At 44.2% G+C, this 17,951-nt stretch overlaps 1 protein-coding gene across 1 annotated transcript in view; it reads left to right on the forward strand.

The window, feature by feature from the left end:
* The window catches only part of DGKI (diacylglycerol kinase iota), a 246,390-nt gene that overhangs the window by 193,425 nt on the left and 35,014 nt on the right, over positions 1–17,951 (forward strand). Inside the window, exons 25-28 of the mRNA XM_044441161.1 lie at positions 1,379–1,448; positions 2,376–2,416; positions 4,429–4,556; positions 5,495–5,620. Of these exons, the coding sequence (XP_044297096.1) occupies positions 1,379–1,448; positions 2,376–2,416; positions 4,429–4,556; positions 5,495–5,620 (365 nt within the window). The remainder of the gene's footprint in view (positions 1–1,378; positions 1,449–2,375; positions 2,417–4,428; positions 4,557–5,494; positions 5,621–17,951) is intronic.

Below are 17,951 nucleotides of genomic sequence, written 5' to 3' on the forward strand. Positions count from 1 at the left end.
GGTTGCCTGGAACCCTCTAGACTGGAAGGATTTCAGGCATTCCGAGGAGTGCAGGAGTGATGCCCTTTTCCCTCTGTGCTCCCCACACTTTGCAGAAAAGCTTTGTGGCTCCATGGCTGTCCCTGCGGGTTGCATTGAAGAGAAGAGGCTGAGGTGCCTTCAGGGTACAGTGCTCATTTCCTCCTTTTACTGGCCTCCTGAAAGCCCCCTCAACCCCTTCTCCAAGGTTGCTCCAAGCAGTCTTTCCTCACTGGCTGCAGGGGTTGGGAAATAGGGGGATTAGAATTTCTTTCCCCATATCTGTAGGATCTCTTTTCCTGGCTCGGATCTGGATATCAGAACCATTCTGTGGCCCTCTAGGTGCTGTCTAGGGGCTACAGGATCTATCTGCCCACCTATTTTTACTGGCATGAAAGAGAAAGAGGCAGTTTGGTGACTTCCCACCACACACACCAAAACAATCTGAATTACTGAGCACAACACACCTTGACAGGGCAGCAGGTGGGGTGGTGGTGGAGAAGGCAACATTTATGTATGTTCTCCCCCAGGAGCACAATATCTTGAGCCAGCCTTGGTATTTAATGTGGGATGCCAACCCAGTAATTGGAACCTGCAATATACTATATTTCTGAATGTTAAGAATGGTTTCTGACCTTCCACTAGGCCCAGCAAACCCTTAGTTAATTCCTATCTCAAGACTATTCCCATAACTATCTTTTTGATTTATTTATATCATTTTTACTCTGCTCTTCAACCAAAAAAAAGTTATACTCCCAGAGCAGCTGACAGAGATTAATAATAAGACAGCCACTGCCTTCAGGCTTACAATCTAAAAGATGTGTCACAAAAGGAAAGAAGGTTGAGAAAGAGGAGGAAAAATAGAGAGAGGCAAGACTCAGGCACCAGTTCTTTGTTTCAGGGTTCTTGTGGGTGTCTCTTCTGGCATGGGACAGAGAATCCCTCTCCTTGCAGCTGCTCCCTCTTAGGCTGATCTATGCAACTCCTCCAGACTCACCTCTGGATCACCTCCGGATGTTGTGCTATGGATCCAGCTGCCTTTTGGGAACACTTTTAGGTTGCAAGACTTACCTGGGAGGGAGTTGCATTTCTTACTTTTGAGGAGACAGTGGATTGCACTGTACACAAATGCTGTACTATGCCAAGAATGAACACAACGGACTAGACGAACAAGTGTGATTTGCATGAAGAAAATGGTCATTCCTTTGGGTTTGAAAGAAACAGCATCTAATGTAGGCTGCACTATCCTTTGGGACCTTCCTTTTTGACTAGGTATCTCTGAACGTTTCCACGTACACTGACAGTACAACGATGATGACCACAGCCGCTCTTATATTGCCTTTTTCCTTGTCCCATCCAGGACCAGGAAAGTTCCTTCCCAAGAGTACCGTCTGTTCAGAGACTTTCCCCTAGATGGTGCTTCCTAGATGGTAAGTATAAAAGTAGCTACTTGTCCTAGCAGCAAAAAGACTGACAGCGCAATCCTATGTACTCTGACACAAGGCCACTTGCATTCAGTGGGGATTACTCCCAGGGGTGTGTGCCCAGGATTGCAACCTAGACAGATTTGCAAGTGTGCAGGACAGTTACATCAGCTATATGAGAGAGCTGCCCAGTTCCTCTGAGCTGCTTTCAGGCAGCACCTGCTGTCTTGGTAGTGCATTAATTTCAGAAGAGTGAAGTCTCAGCATGCTGGGGAGGGGGTGTTAATGGGAAGCGGGGACATTCTTCACATCTCTCTTTCTGTATTTACTTAGGGAGCAATCCCATGCATGCCTAGGCACAAAAGATCCTACAACTCCAGGCATTCCCTAGCCAACTGTGGTGTTGTAGGACTTTGTTCTGTCTAGGCATGCATATGATTGTGCCCTAAGGCATTTTTATCCCAACCTTCAAATGTGTTTCCAGGACAGCTTACACAGTTTCAAAACAAAATGCATAATTTAACAGCAGGAGCTTTTGAGGCTTGGCTGCTACTAAGTCAGCCAACAATTACATTCAAAGTGTTAATGAAATTTTATACGACATGCTCCTATTATATATGGGAATCAATTTCATACTGTTTATAGATAGCTGCTCATATAATAACAAAAGCTGCAAAGAACATGCCATAAAGGGCTACTGTGTGAGAATTTCAACCTATTTCCCCTAGATACATGCTTCAAGGTACCTAGTTTGGAAAAGTTGATTTTTATTAGTGTTTTTTAAAAATTTTATTGTTAAGGTAGCTTCTGAACTTTAAGAAGAAAAGTGTAGCAAGTTTTCAAAACAGTTTTGGCTTTGGTTGAGACTTTCTCTTTAACTTTCTTTCTTTCTTTCTTTCTTTCTTTCTTTCTTTCTTTCTTTCTTTCTTTCAGCAACTTCTGCTGATCGCTTTTATCGCATCGACAGATCTCAGGTACAGAGTATCACCAATGTGCTGTTTTCCTTTTAGCCCCTTCAGGGTACAATCCAGTGAGGATTCCTGTAACCCTCTGAACTTGGATGATTAAGGAATCCTATGCATGGCAAGAGATTTAGGCAGCTAAAGTGTGACCTCTTGGAGTGTAAGGACTGTAGACTGAGGAATCACCAGGATATTGTTATTAATATTATTATTACATTGCATTTATATTGTGCTTTTATTCCTCTTATGAGGAATCAAGCATAGCTTACATAGCCCTCCTTTCTGTTTTATTCTCACAACAAAACCCCATGAGGTGGGTTAGACAGAGGGTAATTGACTGGCTCAAACCTTCATGCTAAGTGGGGACTAGAATCTGGACTTCTCAGATCCCCACAGTCCAACACCTTCATCCCCTCATCCCACTGGGCAGAGCCTGCCTCCTCCCCTACCTTCAAGAGGGAGGGAAGTGCATTTTGAGTTTGGGGTTCCAGCTCCAACCTCAGAGCAGATTCCCAAAGTCAGAACTGGGATTTCAAATTATCTTATGGCCATCTAAACCAAGTCAGCTCAGACTGTGCTCTTAAAGAAATTCTCAGCTGCACAGGACTAGATTTGGTAAAGATAATGGGGTGCCCCCAAACGAGAACTTCCTACTAGTGAATAGTTTAGGAGTTGCTTGGTGTAGCTGCATATAGAAGGAACTGAATATCGGACATCTTAGCCATCTTTATGATTCTGTATTTCTGTGAATCTCATAAAATGCTGAATGAACATTTTGGAATGCAATTCTCTGAAATCTGTTCACAATTTATAAATGACTCTGACTTTGAGTCTCAGAGAACCTGAGACCTTTGCATAAATGCTGCAGCCTCAAATATGAAATCTGTTTAATGACAAATCAGAAGTTCACTCACAAACTTGATTTAATTTACGTATATATAGACAAGAGTGCCAGTTAAATACATTAGCCTGTGTAAATGGGCACAAGATCAGAAGAAGAATTTGCTCTGTCCTGGTTTAAACCAGTTTAATGTCTTGTAGCACAACTTCTCACTCCTCACATGTGTATGTGTGCGTGCATGCATGCTTATCTTGTTGTGCTTAGGACAGCCGCATTTTAAAAGAAAATCTCAGCATTTATCTCCTCCAGGTGTTTACAGTCCTCCTAAAATCCTAATCCTTTGTACATGAGATAACTCTGGATATTATGATACTATTACAGGCCTGTTCAAAATATTCAGAAAGCTTTAAAAGCACATTCAACTCAAGTGACAACACTGGTAGCAAACACACTTCAGCAACTTCTACAAGAATTCTGCTTGGCCTTGTTTTAGTGTTTATTTATCTCAGTTAAAACACAATCTTATGCATGTTTAGACAGAAAAAGACATACAGCTCCCAGAATGTCTTTGGGACTATTGATTCAATCCAAGAAGCTCTTCTATTGCCAGAAGGTGACATGTAGACTTAGTCGGTATACTACAGAGGCCGTGGCCGCTGCAGGTGTAATCCATGGTTAGACAAAAAAGACCCACAAAACAATTGGAAATGCTTGATTTTGGAATGGGAACAGACAGTGGAACTTGCATAAGTAAGCTCTTCCAGTCTTCCCTGTTCCAGAAACAAGTGTTTCCATGTATTTCAGAGCTTGCCCCCAGAAGCACTAAATCTCTGTTGCGCTGGTGCTAGAAGCCACCTGTGAGGTGCAAGGCTCAAAATTGTGAGGTTGGCTGCTAGCATAACAACATGGGGGGCAGGGGCTGTCTGTTGACACTTTGACTAAGGCAAGCAAGTCCCCATGCACAAGTTTCTGTTTGTGTCTTATCAAGAAGGCTGCTGCTGGTGGGAATACATTTCTTGGGTCTTCCCCAAAATTAACTCCTTTGTGTGACTGGCTGACAATGGCCAAAGAGCGTGTATTGGCAGGGTTTTCAGTTGCTTTCCTTGAGGCTATTATGCATCTGTCGGTTCTCACTGAATTATTGGCTGATCATACCCTACTGACCAAGCATCGGCTTTTGCAGGAACATTTGCACTACGTGACAGAAATTTCGCAGGACGAGATTTTTATCCTGGACCCAGAGCTGGTGGCAACGCAGCCAGCAGGAACGCCTCCAGGAATGCCTGATCTGGTGGTGGAGCAGGCCTCTGGGTAAGGAGACTCTCCTGTTGCTGATAAAGAAAAGAATGAGGTTTCCTTTCTCATGATAAATGCTATCAAGTTTGGGCCTCCCGAGGTCTCCTATCCCAGCCCCTCCACCTGCTTTAATCTAGGACTGGTCAGAGCAGCTGAAGAACTTTACAAGGAATCCTGGCAGGGGGCAGGGGGAGATTTGAAATGTCTGTGCTGTAGTTCACAACTCAAGTAATGAGCATGGCCATCTAACCCCCTGCTCCATTTCACCCTAAGATCATTGTGTTGTGGGTCCTAACATTGATTTTATTTATTTATTAATCACCTTTCTAGACTGTCCCGTTACCAAAGTCTCAGGATGGTTTAACAATACAAAATGTAAGAAATGTAAAACACAGCATCCTAAAATTCAACTAATAATAAAACCCCAATTAAAACCATCTTGTCTTAAAACTCTGGGAAAATAAAATGGTTTTGGCCTGGTGCCGAAAAGAATAAAGTGATGGCACCAGGTGAACCTCTCAGGGGAGCGAGTTCCACAACTGGGACGCCACCGCAGGGAAGGCTCTGCTCCAGGTAGTCACCCTCCTAATCTCCTTCAGGGAGGGCACCTGGAGAAGGATGTCTGCTCCTGTTCTTAAGGGGCAGGCAGGCACATATGGAAGGAGATGCTCCTTCAGGCAGTCAGGCCCTAAGCCATTTAGGGCTGTATGGGTCATCACCAGAGCCTTAACTGATTGTGGGCACCACCGCAGAAGGAGCCCGGCAAAATGCACCATGAGCCAAAGGAACCCAATAGAACACCCCAGATGCGACTTCAGAAGGCTGGCTCATGAACGCCAGGGTGAAGGCCACATGTGAGAATCACTGGAGCCATCAGTGACACAGCCCAGCGAGCCACGAGTGGTGCTGACCTGGGACTAATGACGCTCTCCCTTTGGCAATCTTTTTCTCAGAATGTCGGATCGGTGGAATCCTGCCGTTCGAAAGCGCATGCTGAGTGACAGCGGCCTGGGGAAGATGTCCCCGCACTACGAGGTACCTGAAAAACAAAAGGAGGCCAGCCAGATGCCCCTGCTGCAGTAAGAGCCCTCTGCATTTCTCTGCTTGATGCTGCATTGCTACCACCACCAAAGGCAATTTTACCTGCTCTTTTACAATGCACTTTGACACAGGGGACTTCCAGATGAGGCTTTTATTGTGCAGCTGCATGGCTCATTCCCTGGCTGTTCCAGAGGGTTCCTCAGGATGGTGCCCTCTCCTTGCAGCCCTCCTGAGTATTCGCACCACTTCCTCCTACTTTCTCTTACTGGGGGGAAAAATCTGGGAAGGGGGAAAACGGGAGATGCTGTGTAACAGCATTTGCATTCTAGCAGCAGGAGTCCTCTGTCTGGAAGGACCCAAGTTGATGTACTGCATTCTCTGCTCGCCTCTCTCTTGGTTTGGTTCGTCTGCCTCAGACTTTTTCATCTGACAGGGGCCACTTTCAAATATCCTTTTGCAGCCCCATCACAAAGTAAAACAGTGTTCCTACATTGCATTGCCAAGGCAATGTTATAGGGTTTAGGTGAGGTAGAAGAGGAGATTGAAAGCAGTTTTATATTGGGTTGGAGCATTGGTCCATCTAGGTCATACAAGGGCCTTTCTCAGCCCTAACTGGGAATCCCAGAATGCCTAAGACATACATTCTACCATGGATCTAGAACCCTTCTGAAGTGGAAACACAAGCCCATTACAAAACCTGAATGTCAGTCCAAGGATCAACAGTCTTGTTCAATTGCTGCCAGGATAATTTCTCCTGGGTTGGTTCTTCATGTGATGGAAATGGCTGCTGAAATAGGTTTCATGTGCAGGTTGGAGGATAAGGGATAGCAGAGGATTGGGGAAACTGGTGTCCCTCCAGATGTTGAATGACAACTTCCTCACCTGGCCATGCAAGCTGGGACTGATCATAGCTGGGAGCCCAACAGCATCTGAAGGACACACATTCTTCCCACCCCAAGCATAGCATGTATCCCTACCACTACTGTGTCCTTGTCCTGCTGGCCAGTAGAATCCATCTTGTCCACACCCAGCCATGGTGGAATCCAGTCATGGTGGGTCATGGTGCATCTGATGCGTCATGGTGGAATCCAGCCATGAAGAAGTTATCATGTGTGGGTTGGTTTGTTCCCAGAATTAATTTGAGAAGGCTCATCCTGGGAAAGAACCAGTGTATTGTGCTGGATTGAGTGGTGGACTGAGGCTTGAGAGACATACCTTCTGGTCCCCTCTCAGTCATGAAGATCCCTGTGTGACATTGGGCTAGTCACTGACGCAGCCCAACCTGCTTCACAAAGTCATTGTGAGGATACAATAGAGAGGAGAAGCAGGAAGATTATATAAGCCTTTTGGGGTTCATTGCAGAATATGAATTCAATAAATAAACAAATAAAAAATCCATTGCGTTCAGAAAGATGATCCTTCCAATCTTTCCCCATTCTAAGGTATGTAATTGTCATCCTTCTGTTTTACCTGCTGTTATGCCAGGTGGCTAGATTCCACCACTGCCGGTATTTCTGTTTTTATGTCTTCTGTTGGGCTCCTCCTTGATTCGAGAACTTCCTCTGAATACTCTTCCATCTTGTTTTCCATGTTTCTTGGTGCTGTTTTTCCTCTTACTTTTTTAAAAAGGGTGCTGTCACTTCCTTGCCTATCAGAAAGCACATGTTTTTTTGGGCAGTGGATTATCGGATACCACTGATTTCTTCAATAAGTGATGATGATTTATAGGCCTGATTATAAGTTATGTTTAGACTCTGCCTTTTTCTTCTTGTAAAGAACTCATAATCTTCTTCCTCTTCTTTTTGTCCCCACATGAACCCTGTGAGGTAGGTTAGGCTGAGAGCCAGTGACTGCCCAAAATTATCCATCCAGCTCCATGGATGACCAGGGACTAGAATGTGGCTTTTCCGAATTCCAGTACAACACAAACCACATTGGCTTTCCATCCGTGGGATGCCATTTGGATTGTCTTCCCTGGGCACAACTTGTCTTAGACCATATTTGAGGGCACCTTGAGGACAAACAGATGTATTGTGCATTGTACTTTCATAAGATGAGGACTAGTTCATCCGCTGAATAAAATAGTTTAGACATTTGTTAGGTTCATTTTTTTTATTTATTTAAGATATTTGCATGCCGTCCTTTGTGAGAGCCTCAGGACGACTTACACTAATAAAATACATATATATAAAAGTATAACATAAATAAATTAACGACCCACTCTGACTGCAATTAAAATATATTAATAAAATTCCAAATTAAAACTTGTTACAATATTGATTAAATAAAAAGGTCTTAACTGGTGCTGAAAAACATATAATGATGGCGCCAGGTGGACCTCTCTGGGGAGCGCATTCCATAGATGGGGGCCACTGCAGAGAAGGCCCTCTTCTGGGTACTCAGTCTCCTAACGTCTTTCACGGAGGGTTCCCAGAGGAGGGCTTCTGCTGCCGATCTCAGGGGGTGGGAGGGTAAATAGGGAAGAAGGCATTCCTTTAGGTATCCTGGTCCCGAGCTGTTTAGGGCTTTATAGGTAATAACCAGCGCCTTGAATTGAGCCCAGACTTCGATGGGAAGCCAATGGAGCTGATAGAGGACTGGGGTTATATGAGAATAACACCCAGTCCCCGACAGCATCCTGGCAGCTCTGTTTTGCACCATCTGAAGTATCCGAACTGTCTTCAAGGGCAGCCCCACGTAAAGCATGTTACAGAAGTCCAACCGGGAAGTAACTGTTTATATAAAGCAGGAAGGAGGTAGGTTTACACAACGAGGGTGAAGCCAAACAAAGATATAATATGGCAGGTGTGGAAAGCTTTAGCCGCTGGAAGGCCAGGCTCACTTTTGGAAAAACTCTCAGGGCCTGCATTCCAGTAGTGGGTGGGCTGAAGGCAAATGAGAGGGGCCAGAGGGAAAAGGGTCTGCTCAAAATACAGCCATAGTTTAAGGTTCTTACTGTGAGAAATGAAGCCTTAGGCTCTTCAACTGGTCCTGTAGGGGGGAGACTGCATCAAAGCTGGGAAACTGACAGTGAATGCTTAGGGGAAAGGGGATGGGCCATGGGGAAAGGGCTGTGGTCTTTTGGAGGACCTCAGAGGGTTGTGCCGAGATGCCCAGGTTGGTCTCCAGGTTTCAGGTCCCCCACCACTTCAGTACAGGAATTGATCTGAGTAATGAGCAAGGCAAGTCCCAAGGCCCCAAATCCAAATGAATGTTAACACAGATGAATATAAGACCCAGTATGAATGAGTTGTCCCCCCGTTGCTGTGTAACCACAGATTGTGACTGTGGGCAGTGGGCCCAAGGCAGGACCACAGCTCAGCTGCAGAGCACACTTTGCGCTGAAGTTCCAAGTTCAGACCTCAGGATATTCAGTTAAAAAAGGGAAGAAACCTAGAATCATATTGTAAGTAGTGTGATAGGTCACCGCCAGCACGCTCGCCCCAGGTTAGATGGAGAAATGGCCTGACCTGCTTTAAGGAGCTTTCTATGTTCCCAGTGCTTGCCAGAGATTGTTCAGTCCTCATGAACAAAGGGCTTATATGTACAAGAAATAATCTGCTGCATCAGCTGGGTTGCCAGTGCCATTTCTTTCCATTCTTGCTGGTTTGTTCTTTGAAATATTCACCAGGACATCCTGCCCTTTCCTAGATCTTGTGACAGAGCAGATTACTGTTCAAAGATGCCATGTCTTACTTACTGATATACTTACTGATCTATGTCTTACTTGCAAATCTATGTCATAATACTTTCAAATTAGTGGTAATTTTTTAAATATTCTAAAAGGCAATGATTTTGCATGGCACTGAGCTATAGCGTTTGAGTTGGCTCCTAAGCAGCATTACAAAGAAAGCAGAATAATTGTAGGCTCCTACGTCCCAGGGTTTTTAATGGACTAGAAAAAGAGGGAGGCACATCAGTGACAAAACAACTAATGACAAACAGACTTAAAATGTCTGAAATCAACATGGTACATTCAGCATGAGTACAATCTGAGAAAGAACATTTCAGCTAAGAGTCCTAAATTTGCTTGCCTTTCCCCCCAACATGTGTTCCTGCCCTGCCACTTCTGAATTGCACAGGAAGGAAAAATATTGTTGGGGTAATTATGGAACACTCTTTTTCCTTCTCCTTATGTCATGCATCAAAGCACCTGAAGTCATTGTTAGGATTCCTGTTTGTTGTACATTGCAGAACTCTGGTAAATGTTTGAGGTGTTGAAGACACTTGCCAAGTAACTGTATGGCTGGGGACATGCCTGTCCTTGCTATCTACCCTTTTAGTGGGCCATTTTTATTATGTGAATGACCCTAGAGTGGCAGATAGGCTGCAGCTGGGGAAGACTTGCAGTTCAGTGGCAGAGTGCATACTTTGCTTGCAGAGGCTTCCATGCTTAAGCTCTGGCTTCTCTAGGCTTATTGTTGCTATTCCTTGCTGTTAAGACATCTCCCACTTACAGCAACTCTATGAATAAACACCCTCCAAAATTTCCTGTCCTTGATAGCCCTGCTCAGCTGTGCGAGACTGGGACTTCCTCTATGAAATCAATCCATCTCCGATTTAGTATTCCACTTCTTCTCCCTTCCACTTTCCCTAGCATGATTTCCCTTTCCCACCAAGTCTTGCCTTCTCATGACATGCCTGAGGTATGATAGCCTCAGCTTCATCATTTTTTACTTCCAGGTAAAGTTCTGGCTCGATTTGAACAAGGACCCTTTTGCTCATCTTTCTGTTGGTTCAGGTTGTCCACAAAGCTCTCCTCCAACACTATGTTTTTAATTCATCAATTTTCTTCGTGCCAGCTTTCTTCACTGTCCAGCTTGCTCAGCCATGCACAGTCATCTGGAATACAATTATATGGATGATTTTGGCCTTGGTTTCCAGTCAAACATCCTTGCATTTGATGATCTCTTCTAATTCCTTCATTGCTACTCATCCAAGCCTTTAAGTGGGGCAGGAAAATCTTCTGCCTGAAATCCAGGAGTATTGCTGCCAATTGATGTTGACAGTGTTGTAGTTCTACCAGGACTAGATGGGCCACAGGTCTGACTCAGGAAAAGTGAGCTCCCCATATTCCAGAATCGAGCTGTGTAGGTTGAGCATGCAGGCGGGATGGGCATCATCTCCTGTTCATGCAAGGCCATTCTGGAGGACAACCAGCTTCACGCTGTACATTCTGTTGCTATCCTTGTGGGAAAACAAAGCAAAAAAACCAAACATCCCATACAAAGCATGCTTGCATAAATGAATCTTACATAAACAAAGTTTTCCTTGACTAAGGGCTTTCCTTTCCTTGCAGCCACGCTGTTTAGGGACTGAATTGCTAAGAGGTGCAATGAAAGCAGCTGCTTCTGATTAGGAGAGGAACATTCACAGCCCTTCCCAGGTGCAGTGAAAATATAGCATAATGTGGTTATGAAGTGTCAGATTGCCCCCCTCCACCCCTCTCTTCCAATTTTGAATGAGTGATTTTATAACACAGTTTCCCTAATGATTGCTCTCCCCTGCCCTCCTCTCCAACTTGGAAAGGGAGCCTCTTAATTATGTTTTGTAGCATTCTGCACCTGATGCATCACTGAGGAAATCTGCCCCGCTGACAGATTGTTCTGGCAGGCAGTGACATACAAAATGCACCCACACACCAAGAGCTTACAAACTGGCATCTAAATAAGCTTGCTTTTGACTAGCACCAGCCTCCTTTATCCTTTGCTCCTTCCCTCTCTGCTGTCTCTGAAATAAGCAGTCTAAAGTCCCAAGCTTTCTTTGAGACCCATTTCGTGGATGGATGTTGGTTCCACGAACAGCATTTCTTATCTCAGCACAGACGTACATTTTATTGCAATTCAAATGTTAAACTCTGTTTGTATATTACCAATAGGTAAGAACATAAAAAGGGCCTTGTGGGACCAGCCCAAAGGCTGATCCAATCCGGCATTCTGTTCCCCTGGTGCCAATGAGATGCCTTTAAGGGAAAGCCCACAAGCAAGACATGGGGCCAGTCACATCCTCCGACCCAAAGTTCCCTGGCTACTGGTATTCAGAGGACATGTTGGGAGCGAAGAAGATGGCTGCTTTGGGTGCTTGTTCTCAAAGACTGCTAGCTGGACTTTGGAGGAATGGGAATCAGCATGTGATGCAGAACTGTGTGCGTGTGGGGTGGGCGGGCAAGTGAATCATGCCAAGACACTGAGATGAGAGAAGCAGAGAACTTATCTCATGGCCAGACTTCCCAGGCGAGCAGGGAGTCTCAGGAAATAATCGGGATGTGCAGTTGGTGGGAGCTGGCTGGGAACGGGAGTTTCTCGGACAGGGAGGCACAGCTCTTGACCCCAGGATGCATCATCAGCAGAGAAGGTGGCCCAGTTGGAGGGTTGGCATGCAGAGAGGGGGCGTGCTCGCTTTCAGAAGTCCCCCTCCACTCATAAGGAGAGTTTCTGAAGGCAAATGTTAGAGTGGGTTCAACAAATCCTACTGTGCAAACTCAAAGATTTATTCTGGGAGTTTTGTGCTTTGAGTCATTAAAGAACACTTTGCAAGGAAAAAGGTCTGTGGCTTTTGAATGCATAAAGGGGAAATCCCAGTTTAGGACAGGCAGTCAGCTTCTGATGCTAGAGGATAGACAGTGTGACAAGTAGCCATTGCTAAGTAGAAAAAAACTTTTAGGAGATAAAAAACTGTGTGTAGTAGAGGTGTAGTAGAGTACTTCTCTTGTCCTTCTGTTGCTTGCTGCAATGATGCACCTTTCTTCTCTTCCTTTCTGATCTAACCTGTTGCCTTTAAGGAGAGAGAGAGAGAGAGAGAGAGAGAGAGAGAGAGAGAGAGAGAGATGAGGTTTTTCTTCATTGATATTACTTGCATCTCTCTCACTCATTCTCTCTTTCCCTTTATCTCTTCCACCTTATGCTTTTCCATTTGATTTTATGGCCACTGCATTTGAGAAGAAGGGGTTAGATAGTGAATAAATTCACTTTGCACAAAGAAAAAGAATGAACAAATGTAGGGGGATGAATGTTGTATGATTAGTTTCTAGTTGGATAGTGAAAAGGAAACTTGCACAAGGGAATTTGATGTCTGCAGGGTTCTGCTTCTTCCCAGAACTTTGATAAAGGGTAAAATCTATATTTAAAACAGAAGGATTGAGGCTAGAAAGTGTTCCCGCTGGCCAATTGTCCAAACCCCATTCTTCACAGTGATGGATATTCAGGCTGAAAATAACACCCCTTTTGATGACCAGCTACACCAAAAATATGCAGAGTCTATTTTTTTTTGTGGGGGGGGGGATCAGAAAGGTAGTTGTGTCTGCCTGTTGAAGCAGAAACAACCACACACAAAAGCTGATCCAGAGTTAAAAACCTTTCTCCAATACCCCCAACGGATAGTTGAATATGCTTCCATCTCTACTAGCATTATGATTCTGAGCTTCTTCTCAGTTTTATAAGATAAATAAGCTCTTAAGATAGCCTCTTATTTCCTACATAGAGGGGCTTTACCTCCCAAAATAAGACACACCATCTGCACATGCACATTTAGAAAGAATCAGTGTTGTGGTGGTGGCTAGGTGCCATTGAGTCCTCTCCGACTTATGGCCACCCAATGAATGAAAAATCTTCAAAATGTCCCTGACAGCTCTGCTTCTCTCTCACAAAACTCAAGGCTGTGGCTTCTTTTATGAAATCCACCCATCTCATAGCAGTTCTACTAAAATTTAAATAGAAAGCCAGTAGACGTTACTGTGACCTGTTTACCTCCACAGTCTGCTGTCCAGGTGCTGAGCATGGCTGGTCAACCTCCAGACCTCCTGGTCCCCCCTTCTTATTGCTCTTATGCTTAAACTGGACTTGGATTAGCCACCCTTTCAAATAGAGGACACAATCATCAGAGGACTGTCCTCCATAAAGCAGGACACATGACTACCCCATTCTTATAGAATTTGCAGGGTGCTCTCCATTTGATGGTAACTGGGGCCAGCAGCATTGCATCTGGTAGCTGGGAACTGTCTTACTGGTAAGCAGTGTGTTTGCACTTCTCAACACAGGAGATGTCAGAGGGATCCACTGGGAAGGGCAGTTCATTCAGTGCAGCAGACCAAAATGGTAACGTTTTTCTTGGGTTGTAATTGTTCAGAATGAAGGGGCACTTTGAATGGGGGCAGAGAAGGAAATATATTTATTTCTATCTATTTCTTTCTCTAATGTATTTATTCCATATTCATCCAATAGACCCAAAACTCTTTGGGTGGTTGGACAATAGCCTATAATATACAATAAAATGCAGTATAAAATAAGGACAACAGTTACAATGTCATCACATTTCACTAGACAGATGTAAAACCCAATTTACACAGTAAATTTAAACAACTGAAATAACCATGATATGTTAATACACCTGGACTGGACATGTTAAAACAGCTGACATTACCCCCAAGTGCTATTACTGTTAACATTCTGCCATGGCAGGTCTCTCACTTGCTCTTCCCCCTCTTGCAGAATTAGAAGAGACCTCAGAAGCTCCATCCTTTATCTGAGCACTACAGGTTGCAAACAGCATAAATCAAAGTAATGGTCCCTTTGAGATGTGGGAGTAGCATCTGTCCATGTGAAGAGTTGGCTCCACACTGAACATCCCCTCCTTCCCTCCCTGTCAGAGGGATTCTGGCTCCGCCCCCAGCAGAACATGGCGGGGTTGCCAGACACTTGGTGGTTGGTCTGCTCGCTCACCTGTCCTCTCCTTGCAGGCTCAAGGCTCACTCTCTGAGTCCCTTCCCCTCTGCTCTGGAATGTCTCCCTCCTTTTCCCCAGTGGGATGATTCTCATCTTTGGAGCATCTTCACTCCGTAGCCTTGAAACTGCCGAGTTATTTGCCCTCCTCTGCTCTGCCACCTCATCTGCTGAATCTGAAGAAGCCATCTGGGGAGACTTGAGGGAGCTGGGCCCATCTCTGCAGAGCCTTGGCATGCAGGGAAGCCTTACTCTGCTGCTCAATGGATAGCAGTTGGTGTCAAGCTTTACAATTTGATCCTTGACAACTTATAAACCAGACTTTCATATAAAAGGCCACATCTTTTTTGGAAAAAAGATCTTAGGCTAGTGTAAATCTTTTCCGTGCCAGTCTCTGAGAGCAGAACATAACAGCCACCTGTGATTTACTTATCCATACTTAATTCTACCTCATCTACCTTAGTTCAAGATCTCGGTCTCGAATCTGCTTTTCATCATCGAGTCCCTTTCTTCTTTGTTGGACACAGTTTCATGTGAACCCCTCTAGGTGGCAATAGAATATCACGGATATCTGTTTGTATAATAACTTCCATAACTTGGCTCAAAGTTTGTATAGAAAGATAAAAGGGATGGAGATAAGAAGATGGCTGTGGCAAAAAAATACAGAACCAAGGGAAAGACATGACCTGCAGAGGGAGAAATAACACCAGAACATGCCTGCCTTCATTTTAAAGCTGGATTTTCAGCTCCAAGGTACATTGTTTAGATTGTAAATGTTACACTAGAACCTATGCCAATATGAGATATGTGTGAAAATGGAGAATGAAGTAAAGGGGGAGAGCAAATGCAAAGAAAGTTTAGACTGAACTGCTTGAACAGTTGTGCCCAGATGATCCTGGAAAGGTCAGGATAGTATTTAGAAACTGGCAAATCAATTACTTTATTTACAGGAGCAGGGTGATATTTCATGAATGCCTTCTGGTCTTTGTAAATTTAGATAGAGAAATGAAGTCACCCAGGCTCAGCACTACAATGCAGCATCCATGGGCAACCGCTGAGACCCCAGCAGGGCCCACCACTGGCTTGATCCCCCATTTATAAATGGATTTCTAATGCAACAAACCAAACCAGGTGTCTCCATCTGGAAACTTGGATATTAAAGTCCTGTCATGCCCAACTCAACTCTAGCATGGGTGTCTTCTGAAGCCTGCGTGGGTTCACTCACACAACCCACTGATGTAGTTGCAGGTCCTTCAAAGGGTCCACTGTCAAAAGCCCCCTAAAAGCTGAAAGAAGGAATTACTCTGTGGAAGGACTTTGCTTTGCCTAGAAGTCATGAGCTAAAGAGGTCTTGCGTGCAGCCCATAAATAGAAGTGTCATGGGGCCCTTGAGAGGCACAGTGGCATTTGTCGTGGGTACCTAAAACACCTATAAACTCCCAAGGGTGTGTCATCCCTTGGGCGCACTTGTGTGCCACTTAAATATTTTTATATCAATTTTCACCAGTTTTAATTTACTAACTTAAGTTTTATTGTTGTTGTGTTGTATATTTTTGATATTTTTTAAAAATGTGCATTTTAATTGTATTATTTTAGTAATATTACTTACCGGTAATTTTATTGTAATGGCCACCCAGAAAGCATGATGCTAATGGGCGGCCTTTAAACAAATATAATAAACAAATAAATAAATGCATATTGGCTCCAATCTACACTGGTTAAAAATAATTCAGTTTTCAAAGTGTTCTCACTTGTATTGAAAGATACTGTACCTTTGAGATATGAGTTTGATAAATTATTTCCTTTGATCTTGGCCCAGCATCTGCCATCATTGACACCAGTTGTCCTTCATCACGCTTTATCTTCCAGAGCCATCGCAGTCTGTTGAGGTTGTGAATGAACTTGAATTTGAATACAGTTCTTGAATTTTCAAACCTGCCTTCCTGAGCTGGAAACTTCCAGATGTGTAGAACCGCAACTTCAAAATGCTGCAGCCAGCTATGAGGAAAGCTAGTGGGCTGGAGATTCTGGCAGCTGTATTCTAGCATCTGAGGACATGGTGTTGGGAAAGGCTGATCTGAACGCTAAATAAATTTCCTTCAGCTTCTCCAGATTTGGAGAGAGGCATTATTTTCTCTGACTACCATATTAGATAATGGACATACCTGAAAGTGAACTCAGTTGATGTCAGTTGGAAGAAGTAACTTATTCCTGGCTTTCCCAGAAGGATGAGAAAAGTGCCCTTGGGAGTCAGGTGGTCCCCTGTGTTTTCATAGCGGAGCCCTTTCCTCACAGTCAGATATTACCTTGGATCATTTTATAGAGGGAAATCCACATGGGTTGCCTCTCACGCCCTTGTTACAGTAGCAACAACCTGTTGCACACGTGGCTTAGAAGGATCAGATGCAGCCGTCTTCTAGTACAGGTCAAATGCATCCATGGCCCATGCCCATTCTCTCTCTAGGATTAGCTCTGGAATTTCATTTGAGACCCTGATGCCAAGCTTATCTTTCTTTCAAGCCTTGCACCTTGAGAGATACCAGAGCTCAGGCCAGCCTTCCTGCTCTCACCGGCCCTGGTGTTGTTGTTAATTATATTTCTATAGTGCCCCAAAGGCAAAGCTCTCCTAGCTACCGCTGGCTCCTGGTTATGCGAATTTTTACATTTCTGACTCATACTAAGTATGGGCATATCTACGCTGCAAATGTAAAGCAATTTAGATGCACATAAATTCTCCCAGTCCATCTAAGGAACTGTAGTTGTGTGAGGATCTGGAGAAGTCTTTGTTGGGTCTAATTTGTTACAGAGCCTAGGGCTCCTGGTTAGAGGTGGAGACAGGACTGGGCTCAAGAGCCAAAGTCCAATGCACAGCAGCCCAGATTCCCCATCGTGATCCTCCAGAGGACAGCGCATGCCCTATAAAGCACCTGTTTATTCCTGTAGCTGAGATGCTGCGTTGATTTTCAATGAACGTGAAATGAAAAACTGCACTTGCTTTAAATATTTTTAAGCATCAGTTTGACAAGCAGTTTTGTTGTACTTACCTATCAAGAATGTGGAAGCAGTTTTTAAGTTTAGAATGGTGGTTAGAACAGGAGAAGAGAAATTCTAGTGGTGTACTTGACATGGAAGTAATAAACGTGGCTATCTAAAGGGGACCACCATAAATCCATGGTCTAAAATTATATAGCTGCATCTTTGAAGATAAAGAATAGGTGCTAGCTCACTTGTGCATGCATGCTCGCTCTCTCTCTCTCTCTCTCTCTCTCTCTCTGTGTGTGTGTGTGTGTGTGTGTGTGTGTGTGTGTTTTGGAGAGCTGAAAGTGGTCTTAAAACTCCCCTCAAGTCATTTTCACTTTTCATTTAAAACACAAACAAAAACATGGTCTATATCCAGCTTCAGAAAAAGGGGCCCTTTTCATTTAAAAATGCTTTCCGTTACAGTTGGGTAACATGTCAGTTCATGCAAACAAAGAAAGGCAATAAAAGGGTGTGTGTGTTGTGTGATGGGGTGGGGGGGGCGGGGGGGAGACAGTCTCTCACAATCTCTTTGTTGGCCTGCACAGTGGCAGGGATCCTTTCAGAAGAAGTTAGCAAGGATGCCTTTCTTGATCAGCAAAGAAGGGAAAGGCAATAAAACTCCATGGAAGTG

This window comes from Varanus komodoensis, unplaced genomic scaffold (assembly GCF_004798865.1).
Source record: "Varanus komodoensis strain SLA01 unplaced genomic scaffold, ASM479886v1 scaffold39, whole genome shotgun sequence".
In the NCBI taxonomy this organism is placed as follows: domain Eukaryota; kingdom Metazoa; phylum Chordata; class Lepidosauria; order Squamata; family Varanidae; genus Varanus; species Varanus komodoensis.